The sequence below is a fragment of the Xiphophorus couchianus genome, chromosome 5, assembly GCF_001444195.1.
Source record: "Xiphophorus couchianus chromosome 5, X_couchianus-1.0, whole genome shotgun sequence".
NCBI classification, from domain to species: Eukaryota; Metazoa; Chordata; class Actinopteri; order Cyprinodontiformes; family Poeciliidae; genus Xiphophorus; species Xiphophorus couchianus.
In genome coordinates, this window is record NC_040232.1 from 23069951 (window position 1) to 23084719 (window position 14769).

The window sequence follows — 14769 nt, forward strand, 5'->3', positions numbered from 1 at the left end:
TATAATGAAGAATAAAACTTATGGCTAAACTGGACTGTAGTTAAGTAGTTGTAGCTATTGTTTTAGTACAAATTCAACAATTTATTCTTATGAAGAAAGTGGGAGTCCTAAAAGTTAGGCTGGATATAAGTAAAGCAAGTCATTATTACTTAGTTCAATAATCTTGAAGAAAAGAAATAGTCAGATTTAATATGCAATAAAAGCTTAGAACAACATTATGGTCATAAGCGTTATAAACACCGTCATGTTACATCCTCATTTGTAAGTAGCTTTGGATAAAAGCCTCTGCCAAATGCATAAACATAAAGCTCTGTGAACCTAATCCAAACTCACGTCTCCAGCTGCAACACACACTTCATTGTTCAAACGCTTAATCAGCAAATTAGCCAATCAAATGGCAGCAACTCAACACATCTGATAGGCATAGTTAGGACTGCATGGTGAAGTTCAAACCAAGCATCAGACCGATGCTCCAATAAGAGAGAAAATATACAGTGAGCTTTAGTTGTGTGGATCAAAATGCCTTGATGTGCAATGGTGCTTTGAGAACAAGTAGTTGCCCTCAGATGATTTACCTTCTCTAGATGATTAGAACCAATACATCAACTAAAGCCTGAGAGAATGTTCCTTTCAGCAAAGCAATCATATGATCATAACTTCAAAAAGTGGTTTGGGAAATAATAATAAAAAAAGACGACACATATTAAGTGTCTTCTGTGTCATTCACAAAAAGAAGATTTAAAATGACCAACAGGGGGTCCACAGAAGCAAATAACTAAGGAAAAAGTTTTGCACACGTGTGTTTCCCCAATACCATGCACCAACATCAGTGGGCGTGTGTGTATGTGTGTGTTTTAAAGGAAGTCAGGGGCACGGTAAGAAAGAGAGCTGAGAGATTAGGGAGGGTCCCGTTTCATGGACATCTGTTCTCCCTCTTTTGCCCACCCTCCTCCTCTCTTCTGTTGAACTATAAATGCCCCCCTACCTTAGGGAGTGGTGAGCCACGGATGGAGCTAGGAATGCAGGGCTTCCACTTGCTTTTCATTAACACAGGATCTGGTAACACACCTCACTGTCAACCTAATCCCCGCTCTCTCCATCTTGTCCCCTGGCTGAAGGGCTGCTAACCCAGGTACAGAGCCCCAGATGTTTCACGGGAGGCGAGGGGGTTGGGGGGATTGCTGATGAAGCCAGGTTGGAATGGGGTGATTGAAACGACAGAAACAGAGAGACTCTGCGTACTGATCACATAGAGCGGTATTCTGTTTCAATGTCCATCCTGTATTACAGCAAATCTCATGTTGTCGTTCATCCAGCCCTCTCTCTTTTCTATCCTCCAGCTTCTTTTATCCTGAGTTATGTCCCTCAGTAGCTCATCTATTCTATTTTCAGACAACCTTTCTCATCATCCAATTCATTCATTAAACCTTTTATTTTCACCAACTACTTATAAAACACCCTTTGAATTATTGTCGCATCACTTCCTTTTGTTTTGTCTGTTTTTTTGTTTGGCCTTAAACAAAAACATAACCCTGATACCTGTTCAATATCTGGCCCATTAGTCTGAGTTTGGCATTAAAGACCAGCAGAGAAACAACAGCAGAAGCAGTCGTGGTATTCCATTCTTCTGTCCAACATCTCGTGTACAGCCCCTCTCAGGGGGGTACTTCCAGCTGACTTATTACGCCAGCTCAAAGGCTCAACCTTAGTGAACAGAATCCTGACCTTTATCTCTGGAAAGAAAAACCCAGGTATAATTTTTTTTTCTTTTTTTTTCTTTTAGTAACGGAGCAGAATGAGTGGTGAGTGATGGAGTTGGTGCAGTTGAGGCTAAAAGTCAGCAGATACATCTATTGTCACCAGAGATCAGGCTGTGTAATTGGAGACAGTTTGTCTTCTTTGATGCCAGTAAATCTGGAACCATTATTTGTCGAAGCCCTCACGGGAACTAAGCTATATATTTGTCAGATATCTACAGTGTCTCAGAAATTAATTCTTACTAGGGCTGGGACTTTAACTCACTTGTTTCAATTAGTTAATTACATAGATTTTAATGCAACTACTCTAGTTTTTTTCTTTTTTTTCCGTGCCGAGCCGGAACATTTGTATTAATACGTTTCAAAGTAGCTCCATGAATACTCAGGAATTTTTGAAACACTGTGAAACACTAGACAGTTGAATGAGTATAACAGCACTTTGCACAAATTGGACAGTTAATTGACTTAAAAACAGATTGAATGCAAATGTCTTTGTTAATGAGCTCATATGTCTATTTATTCAATAATTTAGCTGCAAAAAGGATTTTTCATTTCAGAATGTTGATTATGTTGTTGATACGTGTTAATTTATTAGTTACAGGCCCTGCAATTAACTCAATTCAAAACGCTAATCCAGTCCAACCACTAATTGGAATATGTTTTTTTATAATGAAACCCTAATTTACAGTACAAAAAAGCTTTTTCCATGATTTGGGTGTTCTCTACCAAATCTGCACACACAACAGTTGGATTTATACTGATATTACAGCTAAACTATATTTACCAATTAGGAGACTTCTGAAGGCACTCCGTTGTAATGTATCTAATTATGGGCTGTCAGAGTAAATGGGGTTGGTATGGAAATGAATGCCAAACATTTTGAGATTTTTACTTGTAAAAAAAAAATTTGAAAAGAATATTTTTCCTTCTGCCTCACAACAATGGCATACATTGTTTTGGTTTATTACACACACTTCAAATAAAAGACAAAGTTTGAGCTTGTAATGTGACAAAATGTGAAAGGGAATAGAAGCTATTTGCACCTTTGGTCTGTGGCTACTACAACGGATACACTGACACTGTCGACGACCTGTTTCATTTTAGATACAAAGATGGAAGACACAAAACGACATGACGCCAGTCACCCCTCAATCTTGATGTGGTTCAATCTACATAGCTTAAGGTGAATAGAGTGCTGTAAGAAAAGCAAGAATTGTTTAGTCTTAGCCCTAGTTTGTAAGGGACCATGTGGCTTCTGGGTAAGTTAGACATATTATCCAGAAGTCAGAAAGTCACTTAATCTTTCTTTTTAGCTGTAACAACCAGGACGTTAAACGAGAGCCAGGGGAATGATGCTGGTGATGGTAATAAACATGGTTTCTGGGTAACGTGGAAAATCTTTAGCAGAAGTGACTCCTTTTATATTGCAGGGATGGAAACAAACAATATACATAAAAATATAGTTCATTCTGTCTCCACTCTCCACAAATCAAAGCACTTTGAAAAGTACTACTGGAGCAAAAGAGAGCAAAAGCCGTAAACCGATTAAATTTACATCAGAGGAGATGATTTCATGCTGCTTTCATGTCAGCAGAGTAGTGTCTATAATGCTTTTCACTGCTCGGAATAAAAACAATTCAAACCCAACTGTATTTTCTTTTTTCTTCTTCTTTTTTTTTACCATCACCATTTTAAAAACAGATGACAGCTGAAAGGCTGGTGGAAATCAGAACAGCTCAGCAGCACCGGCTATTGTGTCACTGTGCAGTTATGCAGATTTGAGTAAACAAACTGCAAATTGTTTGAGGTTTTAATTAACATTTTTGACAATCATTTTATCTGGAGTAACCCTATATTAACAACATCTGTAAAACAGATGCAGGCTCTTAAAAGAGCCCTGCTCCAGCTCTGTCCTTGAACCCCTAGGAAAAAAAACCCCAAAAAAACCCAGAGATGTTTTGCTCAGCAGCACTGAGGTATAAAGCATCTTCTTGCAAAAATGATGAAGCAGACTGTTTCTTGTTATCTACTACATGTAGCATGTCGGCTCGGTATTCCTCCTTTTATGCTTCTATTTCTACGTACTGTTCAATTTGAAAGACATGCCAAGAAATGAGAAATCCTTGGTGATTTGCTGCAGCAAGCAGCCTCACACCCGGCGGCGACTGCGAAACTGGATGCTTTTTCATTTACGTTAGCATTAAGTTCTGATTGTCATAATGGAAACACGGTGATGCCTTCTGGATAGCAGCGCTGATGAAGCCAGAGGTTCGTCCCAACACAAAACAAACATCTTCCTCTCACACACGCCGACATTAATGCACGGAAAGCTCTCTCTGAGATCCTAACACACCCCACACCAATGTAATCAAATCCACACAGTCCACCAACAAGCTGAGATCCAACACTAACACAAATATCTCACGTTACAGTTTACAGACGAACCTTGTTTTTGGCTGAGGATGGCTTTGGCAAGAACATGCTTTTAAAAAAAAACAACAAAAAAACAAAACAAAACAAAAAAAACATGAATATTCCAGAAAATACTGAAAGCATTACTGGAGATTGCTTTCTGATCTTTTTTTCTGAGTCAAGGACAGAACGTTGAATCTTCCCAGCAAGATTACACATCAAACATTCTTTAGAAAACAAAAATAACAAGAGGAAAGTTTGAACTCATGCTACTCTGCTGATTAACAAAGATTCACAAGAGACAACTCTCAACTAAACGCAGACAGACATATTAGAAACTAATGGCTTTTTGCTTGAGAGGTTGTATACAGCTGTGTGCTATCAAACCCTGTGTGAGGGAGGATGCTTTAAGGGCCTGGAAGGGTTCCTGTTGGCTCCGAAACTTAATCTGCTTACTAGATGAGTGACACAACACTAAAACGGTACATGCATAGGCTTAGTTTAATGCATTACTGAGCGCGCTACTCGGAAATGATCGACTCTGACGTATGAGGTGAGGTTGTTTTCCAGTCCTCCCCGTTTCAAGACTATTACTGAAGCAGTTTATTCAGACAGAATAAAGCAGATCACACCAAAGAGGTTAGATCAGGGGTGTCCAAACTTATTGCACCGTGGGTCAAAATCACCAAGCTGAAAACACTCAGAGAGCCACAGTGTTTATTTTATAGTAGATCTTTCATTTAATTTTAAACATGCAATAGTTCCAAGGAACAAAGTAGAAAATAACAATTTCTTATAGATCCTGAAAACAGTCCTTCATAAAACAAAGGTGTACAAGTTTAGAACTTTTCTCGCTTTCTTTTTTGTTGGTTTGGAAAATGTTTTCATTCTAATCTAATCAAGAACTTTCCTTCGATATCCTTGATGTGTTTAGGATAATTTCAGGACTGGCTGGTTTGTTGACTAATTATATATGTCACAATCAAGTAGCTAGTTACCCAAGTTGTTATAAAAATGCTACATACATCAAATATGACTTTAAAAAATTTGATTTTGTAATTTAACGCCTTGAAATTGGGTCTCTGCCTCTTTAAGAAACACTTTTTCCCTTGCCTTCAGGAAGTCATCACAACATGGCTCCTCTATTAAGCCTTTACATTTTTTTTTTACCAGTGTTTCACTGAGCAGTAGCTCCATAATGAGCTCAGCAGATATGCAGTTCCACCAGGTGTTTGCTAATTGCTGCTGGCTAGTCTGAAGGAGCTGAGAGGGCGAGTGCAGGCGAGGGCTACTCTGTGAAGCAGAAGCTTGGAAATTGCAGCTCAGAGGAGGAGCTTCATCCTTGAAGGCGGGGCTAGGTCCACCCAGGTGTTTTGCCTGGGAGGACTCCCACGGCCTAATGGTTGCCGTGGGAGATTAAAGGATTTCTCAAACGTGCATGAACAACACTTTGGGCAGCCCTGAGTTACACAGTTCCATTTTTAATAAAGTTAAAACCAGGAGTTACTTTAGGCTTTGTTGCTTTGACTGAAAAAGCGATAAAACATGTTTTTTACTTACCGTCTATCCGAGGCCCTGTCTTCATCGTGAGACACGACGTCATAGCCGACACAGATACCGTAACGCTGGGCTTCATTGGACAGGCCTCTGTCTCCATGACTACGACAATTTGTGCTGTGTGCAGTGAGACTTTGTGGAAGGTCAGAGATGTGGCCGGGCTAGCTCTACCCAGGGCTGATGCTTCGTGGTGTGGATCTAATCGGGGGGGAAAGGCTCGCTGTTCTGACTTTTTTGGAGACGAGTGAGGAGTGGAGAAGGCAGACGGTGTTTTGCTGGAGCTTTCCCATGTGTAGTTTGGCAGGACCTTCTGCAGGTAGGCTTTGGCCTGCTCCATTTTCATCAGAGTGGGACTGATTTTCAGGGGACGACACAGCTCCACGTTTAGCTCCGCTGAAAAGAAACGGGAAAAAAACAAAGCAGGCTTAGCGAAAAGGAAATCCTGTAAAACAAAATTAAATTGAAATAGCATTGCAAATAAACTTTTTTATTTCCAAGGACAGCTTCTGATCAGGCACTATTCAGAGAAGCCCATTTGTGTTCAACCTGATTTGTGTTCATGATGTGCTGCTGAGTCCTGAAAAAAAATCCCACCAGGAAGCACAGAGAGCGAAGCTTTTGGGAAGGTAATAAAAAGATGTTCTCTCAGTAATAAACAAATCTCTTGTGCTCTTTCAATTTGGGAAAAAAAGGGACTTTTTTTTTTACCACATATAAACATCTCCTGAAATAGACCAGGAGACTATTGAAGTTTCAAATGACTTGCAAACAATCTAATGATAAGCCATTTGACTGTTTTTTGTGTGTGTGTGTGTAAAAGCAGTTCCCTTTAAAGTTTGTAAAAGTAGGAACAGAAATAGCATAAATCCACTATTGGCGGGGGGCCTTGCTGTTTACAACCTTCCCTTCAAATTTGGAAAAGCCACAATAAATTGGTCACAATCCATCTGGGGGGTTTAAGACAAGGCAGGCTTCATGAGTGTCTCTCTGAACAGATCTAAAGCTATCTAACCCATGGGAAGTCTTGTAAAACAAACTTTGAGCTCTTCTCTTCTCCGATCACAAAGTCCGCATGCAACGAGTTGGCATGCTGAGCTGAACCCAGCACATACACACGCAGAGTTCCTGGCTGCCTCACTGTAACATCCTAACGTGGCAGCGCCGAACGGCAGGAGAAAATATCTTCTTCCTGCCTTCTACGTAAATCAGACGCTGCTCTATCCTTCTCTTCGCCCTCAAAAACACTTGACTGGAATTTACGGAGGCGCAGGAATTAACCCGATGCCGCTTTGCACCGCTTCCATTAGCACGTTTTTCCACTTGGTTATGATGATGGGAGAGGGGAAGCGGACGAAAGCAAGCGCAGCTGTTTTTGTTGCTCTCGTCAAAGGAACCGGCGTTTAAGCAGTTTTGAGGGGTTTAAACCTTCTGTCCGACTCCAACCCAGGGAAGGTGCACACTGCAGCACAGCCAAAGGTGCCACACATACAGACACACACAAGCACACACACACTTTACTTACGCACACAAAAAGAGAAGAAAAACTGAAATCCATCTAATTTATTTCAGTGGAAGTGGTGAAAGGATGGCTGCCAAAAGCCAGTGAATTCATATTTGGTGGAATCTGCAGGGCAAAGTCCTGCACATGACCAGTTTTACTACAAATAATATTGCAATGCTTTTGTTTTTTTGTAAAGTGCCTTGAGATGACATTTGTTGTGAAGTGGCTCCATATTTGTAAATTGTATTGAAACATTTCCAGCGGTGAAATTAACTGTTTATGTGCAGCTTTATAGGTTCCTCTGCTCACCTTCCTCTCCTCCTCTGTCCTGCTTTTATGTCTTTTTTCATATTCTGGTTCTTTTCTAGTCCAGTTTTTTTTAATCTCTTACTTTTCCTTGAGCAGCCACCTAATCAACTCTCTCTAACCACATAAATATGTCTCTGATCACCCAGTCAGGGCCAGAGCAGCCTTGACTCACTATACATTGAGGCCTGCTTCTGATTATTGGTTGCCCTCCTTTCCTAAGTTCCTTTCTGCCCCACCTTTAAAAAAAAGCACCCAACTGCCCCAACCCCAGGCTGCTTAAGGGTGATAGTAAGTGATTTATTGCCTGTTTGACCCATCTGAAATTCACCTGAGAGCAGAGTGACTGCACCACTCTACATTGTTTTTAAATATATGTTTTATTAATTTTATACTTTATACCAAATAAAAATTCATGGAAGATAATTCAAGTTGGAATGATGTTTATATTCTGTATATTGAAAATACCCACATATACAGTATATCTCTGTACAGCTTTACTTCTGCCACCACTAAGAGGTGAGAACTTTAGTAGCAGTAAGAAGTGACTTATACTGACTTCCAGCATAACATAACCCAATATTTCAGGCTTGAGACTCTGAACAGAGAAACACAGACTGAAGGTAGAAAGATGTGTTGGTGTTCACATATCTTTAAAGACAACCCTTTAATTTGAACAGGCTGTAGGGAATCATACACTGGCCCTTCTCAGTTGTCAGCATCTATTACTGCTGAAGAAAGTAGAACGTCAGGGTCTGACAGAAACATAAACACACAAGCATACACCTCTGCAAAAAGGGGTGTATGTGTGTGTGTGTGTGTGTGTGTGTGTGTGTGGGGGGGGTTACTGTATATGCTTGCATATACAGTAACTTACAGGATTATCATGAACTACTTGTTGGGAAGCAGAGACACACCAGAGTGATGGCTCCAATTTGTTCTAGCTAATCTATCAGCTGCTCTGTGTTCATAGAGAGATGGCTGACCTTTGGCCTCCTAGGGGGGAGTGGTTACCTCCAGGAGTCACACACTAGCTGTGTTTCCATTACAAACGTGGGCAAAACTTTGTCTATATTCTGCTACTGTCAAATAAACACTATTTACCAATTGCAGAGTTTCCATGGACTAAGAAACACAATTAAAATCACAGGTGGATACGTTTATTCACTCGATGAGTCATTAAAAAACATGCTCTGCCATCAGCCTCCTACAACTTCTTGTCATTGTCTTCTTTGTGGTTTGTGCCAGTGCGCAACGTCTGGTTGATCACGTGACCCGTGTGATGTGAAAAACGTGTTGCCATTAGAGTTTTACAAAATAATTCAATTTCAATAAGACCAAAAAAAAAAAAACAGCTCATCCTTGCGACAAAACGTGTTGTACAAAAAAACTGTTATTTTTCTTTTAATTGGCGTGTTTCCAATTAAGCTAATTTATTTTCGAAATGTCAAATTGCTAAACTATTTTTTGGACAAGAAAGCAGATGCTGACCTGTCCAAAGGCCTGAGGTGAAGAAGATGACAAAAACAAAATACACAGCACATCTGTGCTGATCAATCATTAAACTCCTGCTTCTGTTAGAAAAGAAAATACTGAGAAAGCATTTTACCTCAATCAACCTCAATCAACATAATGCACATATTTGGTGGTAAATTCTGTAACTGCCCGTCTTGCGTGTATTTGTACGAGCTGTGTTTATGGGAGTGTTGGGGTGTGCCTGTGTGTGTTTGATGAGCGGCTGCTGAGTGACGGTCGGAGCTAAAACACCATCCAGTTTACAGTACACATGTTACAAGTGTTTCCCACTCAGCATCCTTGGAAAGGGCGCTTTGATTGGTCCTTCAGAATAAATGCTGCTGAAATTGAGAGCATATTGCTGTAAACACACACTAAGACGTGGCCTCATGGCGGTCTGCTCTCTGTATGCGCCTGGTTGGAATAAATCAAATGTGAAGCATTGTCGAATTAAAGTAGCGCTGCCAAGCATGATAAATACACATCACATAACACACACGGATATTTGCAAAGGAAGAGGACAGATGAAGGAAAAGCTGATGGCACGTTTTCCTCCTAACAACGTCCTTCACATCTTTTCCGTTTATTCTCTCAATTTGTTGCCTAAATCTTTAAATTAGCTTCTTCCAACAACCAATCCCCTGAAGCCCTTTACCACTGATCCCTGATTCATGGCGCTTAGCTTTCTTCTGCCTGAAAGTCAGGAATCAATGGTTTCTTTAAAGAGCAACAACAAAGAGTTAATGGTTTCCACAGCTTTATCTAGTCCTTCCTTTGTTCCATCATCCTTGAAGAGGGTAAGTATCTCCTCCAGAGAGTCATCTGACTAAACAACATACAGTTGAGAATGTGTATGTGGATGTGTGCTTGCATGACTAAGTGGCTGAGGGGATGAAGGAGAACCAGTAGCATATGTGGTCAATTTTAGGTATTTCCACCAGAGCCTGACCTGCGGCAACCTCACAGAGAGCCTGGATCCTGTCTGAGGCTTTTGGGACCGCCTTGTTAGTCTGTGTGTGTGCTCGCTGAATAAATATGACTGACTATCTTCTAAACGGTACCACTAAGACAGGTCAAACACCTGGAAGATTTTTTTTTCACATGTTTTATTTTACGCATTACCCAGAAAATGAGCAAGGAATCTTACACATGAAGATTTCATCTGGTGTTCTAAACTATCACTTCTGTATTTGCTGATATATACAGTGAGTTTGCAGCAGTATTTCTGCCCCTTTGCACACACAACAAAATGGTGGAAGTGGAAAGAGAGAGATCCACAGTTGTTAAACTTTTGCACGTATACAACTCTGAAAAGTGTGGTGTGCATTTCTATGCAACTCCAATGAGTCAATGTTTTGCAGAACCACCTTTCACTCTTTCACTGCACATCTAAACTTTTACATTTTCTCCACGGACTTTTACCTGAATCTAGGTCTGGCCTTTGACTGGTCCTTTTTAACATAAATGTGCTTTGATTTGTCATTTAATGGTAGGCTGTAGGCTATGGATTAATATTTGCCTCAATCCCAAATCTTCTGCAGCCTCAATTCTGAGCAGTGTCGCTGTCCTGCTGATGACAAGTACATGAAAAGTACATTTTTGTTTCTTCTTAGGTATATGCTCTCCTTTCCCAGCTTCGCGGCTGTGACTGTTTCTGTTTTAGGAAGGCTGACTGAAAAGGCCTGTGGGAGATGTTCTGTACCTAACCCAGGATTAAACTTCTCTACAAGCTGTCTGCTCTGTTCCCTGGTCTTCATGATGATGTTTATTCACTAACGTTCTCTAAAAATCTGAGGCCTTGACACAGCAGTCATATTCAACAAATTAGAGTATGCATTACAATGAATCAAATTTGTCAATAAAAGTACTTTTAGGAAATTTACAAGCAAGTGTTGGACATACTTTCCATTAAGGCTACATTTCTATATTACAATGTTTTTTTTAATTGGCCTGATGTAATCTTAAAATTTTAAATGTCATGTTTTCATTACATGTAAGCAGAAAATGATCATAATTGACAAAAATAAAGGCCTTCAAATATCCATCTGTGTGTAGTCAATGTACATAGTGTGTGATAAAGTTCCTGAAATAAATGGACTTGCCAATAAAAATCTGACTTATTGAACGGGTCTGTGTATTGACATTTAATTACATACAGGTGGATTTACTAGTTAACTGACTTCAGTTGGGATTTTTCCAGAACTGTATCAGCTTCTCCTGATGTGTCATGTACAAAAAACTTGCAGAAATTCTGATGTACTTTATTCAATAAGGCAAAGTTGGATTTGTAATTTGGCTGCTCATGTCATCTGGCGCATTGACATTTGGACCGTACTGTATGTTCGCTCAGCCCTGTTGAGAGATGCATGTTGTGTGATTTCAGGTGGACAGAAACAGCTTAAGAATCTGACTTGACAAAAGGAGCGGAGACATGCGGAAGAGCTATTAAACAAATGCTGTATTAAAACCATCATCTGTAACACCTGGAGTTCACCCTGGAGCCCATTCCTGTAAATACGCTCAGTATCTGTCAATGATTGCATGAATGTGGAGGAAGGACAGTCTATATGTCAAGCGTTGTCTGTAGTTACCGTGACAGTGTGTAAGTATTTGCAACATCTGGCCAGGGCTCAGCAAGCTGAAGGATGACCTGCGCCTACACACTCTCTCCAAGAAACCCTCGCAGGGATGAAAAGGGTGCGCTCACTGAGACTCCAAAAACCCACTCGCACGTTTATTCACTGCAGTTGTATTTGGGCAGGATGTCAAACACACCCTAAGGTCAATGGGCTTTGCTAAAATCTGCTCATATGGATATCATATCAGCCTAAAAATAGCAAGTCAAAGTATATGGAAGGCGTATTTGACACATGCAAACATCCACATTTGGCGCACAGGAACTAGTAGCCTGTGGATCAACGTGAAAAGCACATCCCGGATTTCCTGTGACCAAAGATGCTCAGTGTTATTTAGACAACTTGATATACACAAACTTCCAGACAGTCAGTTAGAAGAGTCATTCTAATCCCTGTTGGGTTGGCCTTTGGTTCTGGAACTTTGTGTATCAATCTTTGATCCCATTTAACTTGGAATTGAAAGGTTCTGTGGGCAAGTCGATGCTTTTGGCTCTTTGAAATGTGGGTTTGTAGGGCACATGGCCTTCAAATATTCCGTGTTATTTATTTTAACTCTCTGTAGTGTTTATGATGCGATGTACCAGAGTATGGTTTATATGCATCTGCTGCACAGCTTTTCAGCTTTTTCCTTAAAAAAGGATGAAGTGTGAAGTTGGTGCAGTGTGTTGGCAGGAATGTACAGAAGGTAAAAATGTGTGAGACCCTCACCTGGTCCGTTGAGGAAATCTTTGATCTGAAAGCAGAGCAGAGGAGGAGGCACACCTGTTTTACTGTCAACCTCTGCAGACACCGTCTGCACCCAGCAGACGTTGTAGTCCAGGGTCTCTGGGAGAGTTTTTCCTGGATCTGGACAACAAAAGACAGACCAAAAAAAACCTTTTGGATATGGAAAAAAAATCTTTTTTGAGGTGGAGATCATGTTCAGCTTGATTAGAACTTGCAAGGAAGTGGCAGGTCAGATTCTTAAAGAGGCATTTGTTTTTTCCAATCATTATATTTAAATCATTCAAGGTAAAATTTACAACATTCTCCAATATGAATGCTTTTTCTGAGTTGAGACAGATTCAGTGTTACCTTCTTAAATAGCAGAAAGACCTCAACTTAATTTAACTAAATTGCTTTGTTTTGAGCTTCCAGTCTGTCTGACAAAGAACATGCTGCATTTAGAAATGCTCCCAATCTTTTGGAAATGTCACATTGTTGCATTTCCATTCACCTTAAAGTCGCACAAATTGGAAAATAATTTCTCTGTATGGAAACACCAATTTTGAAGAAATATGTTTTTTGATAAAATTTTTTTGTATTTGGAGGAGGAATTATTTTGGGCTCTACCAAAGTTAGTGTATTTCGCAAAACTGCAATGGAAAGACTTTTTTCGCATCAACAACCCGATGTTACTACTGACGGAAAACATGAAGAAGACGACAGGAAATGGTAGGAAGATGATGGCGCGGCATAATTTTTAATGACTTGTTGAGGGAACAAATGTGCAAATTTTCATTGCAATTTATTTTTTTTTGACACTAGCAAAATATCTACAAAGTTTTGCATACATTTGTAATGGAAATACAGCTAGATAAACATTTACTTTTTCTAGGGAATACACAAAGACACTATAATTAATGCTAACTACACAAATACCTAATACAAGGGACTGCAACCAGTTTAAGTAGTAAATTCTGCAAATTCTTTGTTCTGAAATACTTTTTTATCTAACATGAAATAATTATGTTTTCCAATATGACAGATCTTTGAAAAAAATCTGAATATGTAGGTCAAAGCTTTACAAAGCAAAGTTCTAATTGGTGCATTTTGACATGATTGTGAGAAAACTCTCTCACCTTGGCACTTGTAGTCAGAAGGTACTCCTCTCAACGCCACGTCAAAAACAGACAGCTCCATCTTTTGCTTTCGATGGTGGCAGCTAAGCAGAACAGAAGGCTGCATAAGCTGCACGTACAACAGGGGTTCCAACACCTGATCCCCTGTCCCTCGTCTCCCTGGCTGCCTCACTATGGTAACACCCAGGGCTTGGCGAGCCGAGGAACGGGTTGGAGTGGGTAGACCGTCAAGTGAGAGCAAGCTTCCTTTTATGAGTGGAGAAGGTGGCTGAGAGGTGTTGCTGTTCAGGATGTCATCTGCAGTCAGCCCAGCCAGTGAACCCTGGGCAGCTGGGGTTTGATCAGGGGTTGGTGAAGGCGAGACCGGTGGGGAGTCCGATATGATCTCAGGATGATTAAGGATGCTCTTTCCCACCTAAACATCACAGAGAATGATTAAATACTGGTACTCTGTGCTTATGACAGTTTACAAGCTAATTAATCTTCTTTTCTCGTTACCTTATCCTCAGGTTCCTTCTTCTCTGGTGTGCTTGGTGTATCAACCAATGTAGTGAGAGCCTTTGGGGTACTCGAACAAGCGTAGGTCATAACGGATAGCTTACTGGCAGTGAGAAAGATGTCAAAAGGGATGAAAGTGAGGTTCTTAGTGATGGTGGACTTGCGAGAAGGCCTCGCAATGCAGTGATGGCTGGTCCCACTTTGCTGCTCTATTTGGACGATGCGAATGCGGGTACTGTCACTGCCAAAGCCACTGTCCTGTCCCGTCCCACTGTGGCGTGATGAAGAGTCCCCACTGCCTAAAGGATCTGGATGGACTCCCTTTTGCTCTTGTCTCCTTACCTGTACAAAGAAAGGCAATATTAGGATGCGCGGGGGGGGGTGTTTGTGGACTCTGACGTCTCAGAAGGTAATGAAGAGGTAGCCATCTTTGAAGACGTAGACTGACTTTTAGCTTTAGAAAATAAGTGGTGTTAGTGACTCACCATCTGCAGTTAGTGTACAAGTAAAGAAATCTTTGTGGCATAAGTGAGCATAAGGATCCCAGATATGAAGGTGTGTTCCTTAAGCTTATCATCCTGCAGTATCTACATTTGACTCTAATTTTCTGAAGTGGGAAAGAAAGTAGACAATCATAGTAGATCTAGACAATCATACAAACTACCACATAAGCCTTTATCACGCCTGGACTGTCCACAATAACTCCAAACTTTTTAAAGATACAGTTGAGGTATTTCTTGCATTTG

At 40.5% G+C, this 14769-nt stretch overlaps 1 protein-coding gene across 3 annotated transcripts in view; it reads right to left on the bottom strand.

Annotated features, from left to right (window-relative positions):
* The window catches only part of vps13b (vacuolar protein sorting 13 homolog B), a 301127-nt gene that overhangs the window by 83497 nt on the left and 202861 nt on the right, over nucleotides 1-14769 (bottom strand). For all 3 annotated transcript variants that reach the window (XM_028016693.1, XM_028016692.1, XM_028016690.1), the window contains 4 exons: nucleotides 14024-14365; nucleotides 13526-13940; nucleotides 12393-12530; nucleotides 5730-6119 (listed from right to left, as the gene is read on the bottom strand). In XM_028016693.1, coding sequence (XP_027872494.1) covers nucleotides 5730-6119; nucleotides 12393-12530; nucleotides 13526-13940; nucleotides 14024-14365 — 1285 coding nt within the window. The remainder of the gene's footprint in view (nucleotides 1-5729; nucleotides 6120-12392; nucleotides 12531-13525; nucleotides 13941-14023; nucleotides 14366-14769) is intronic.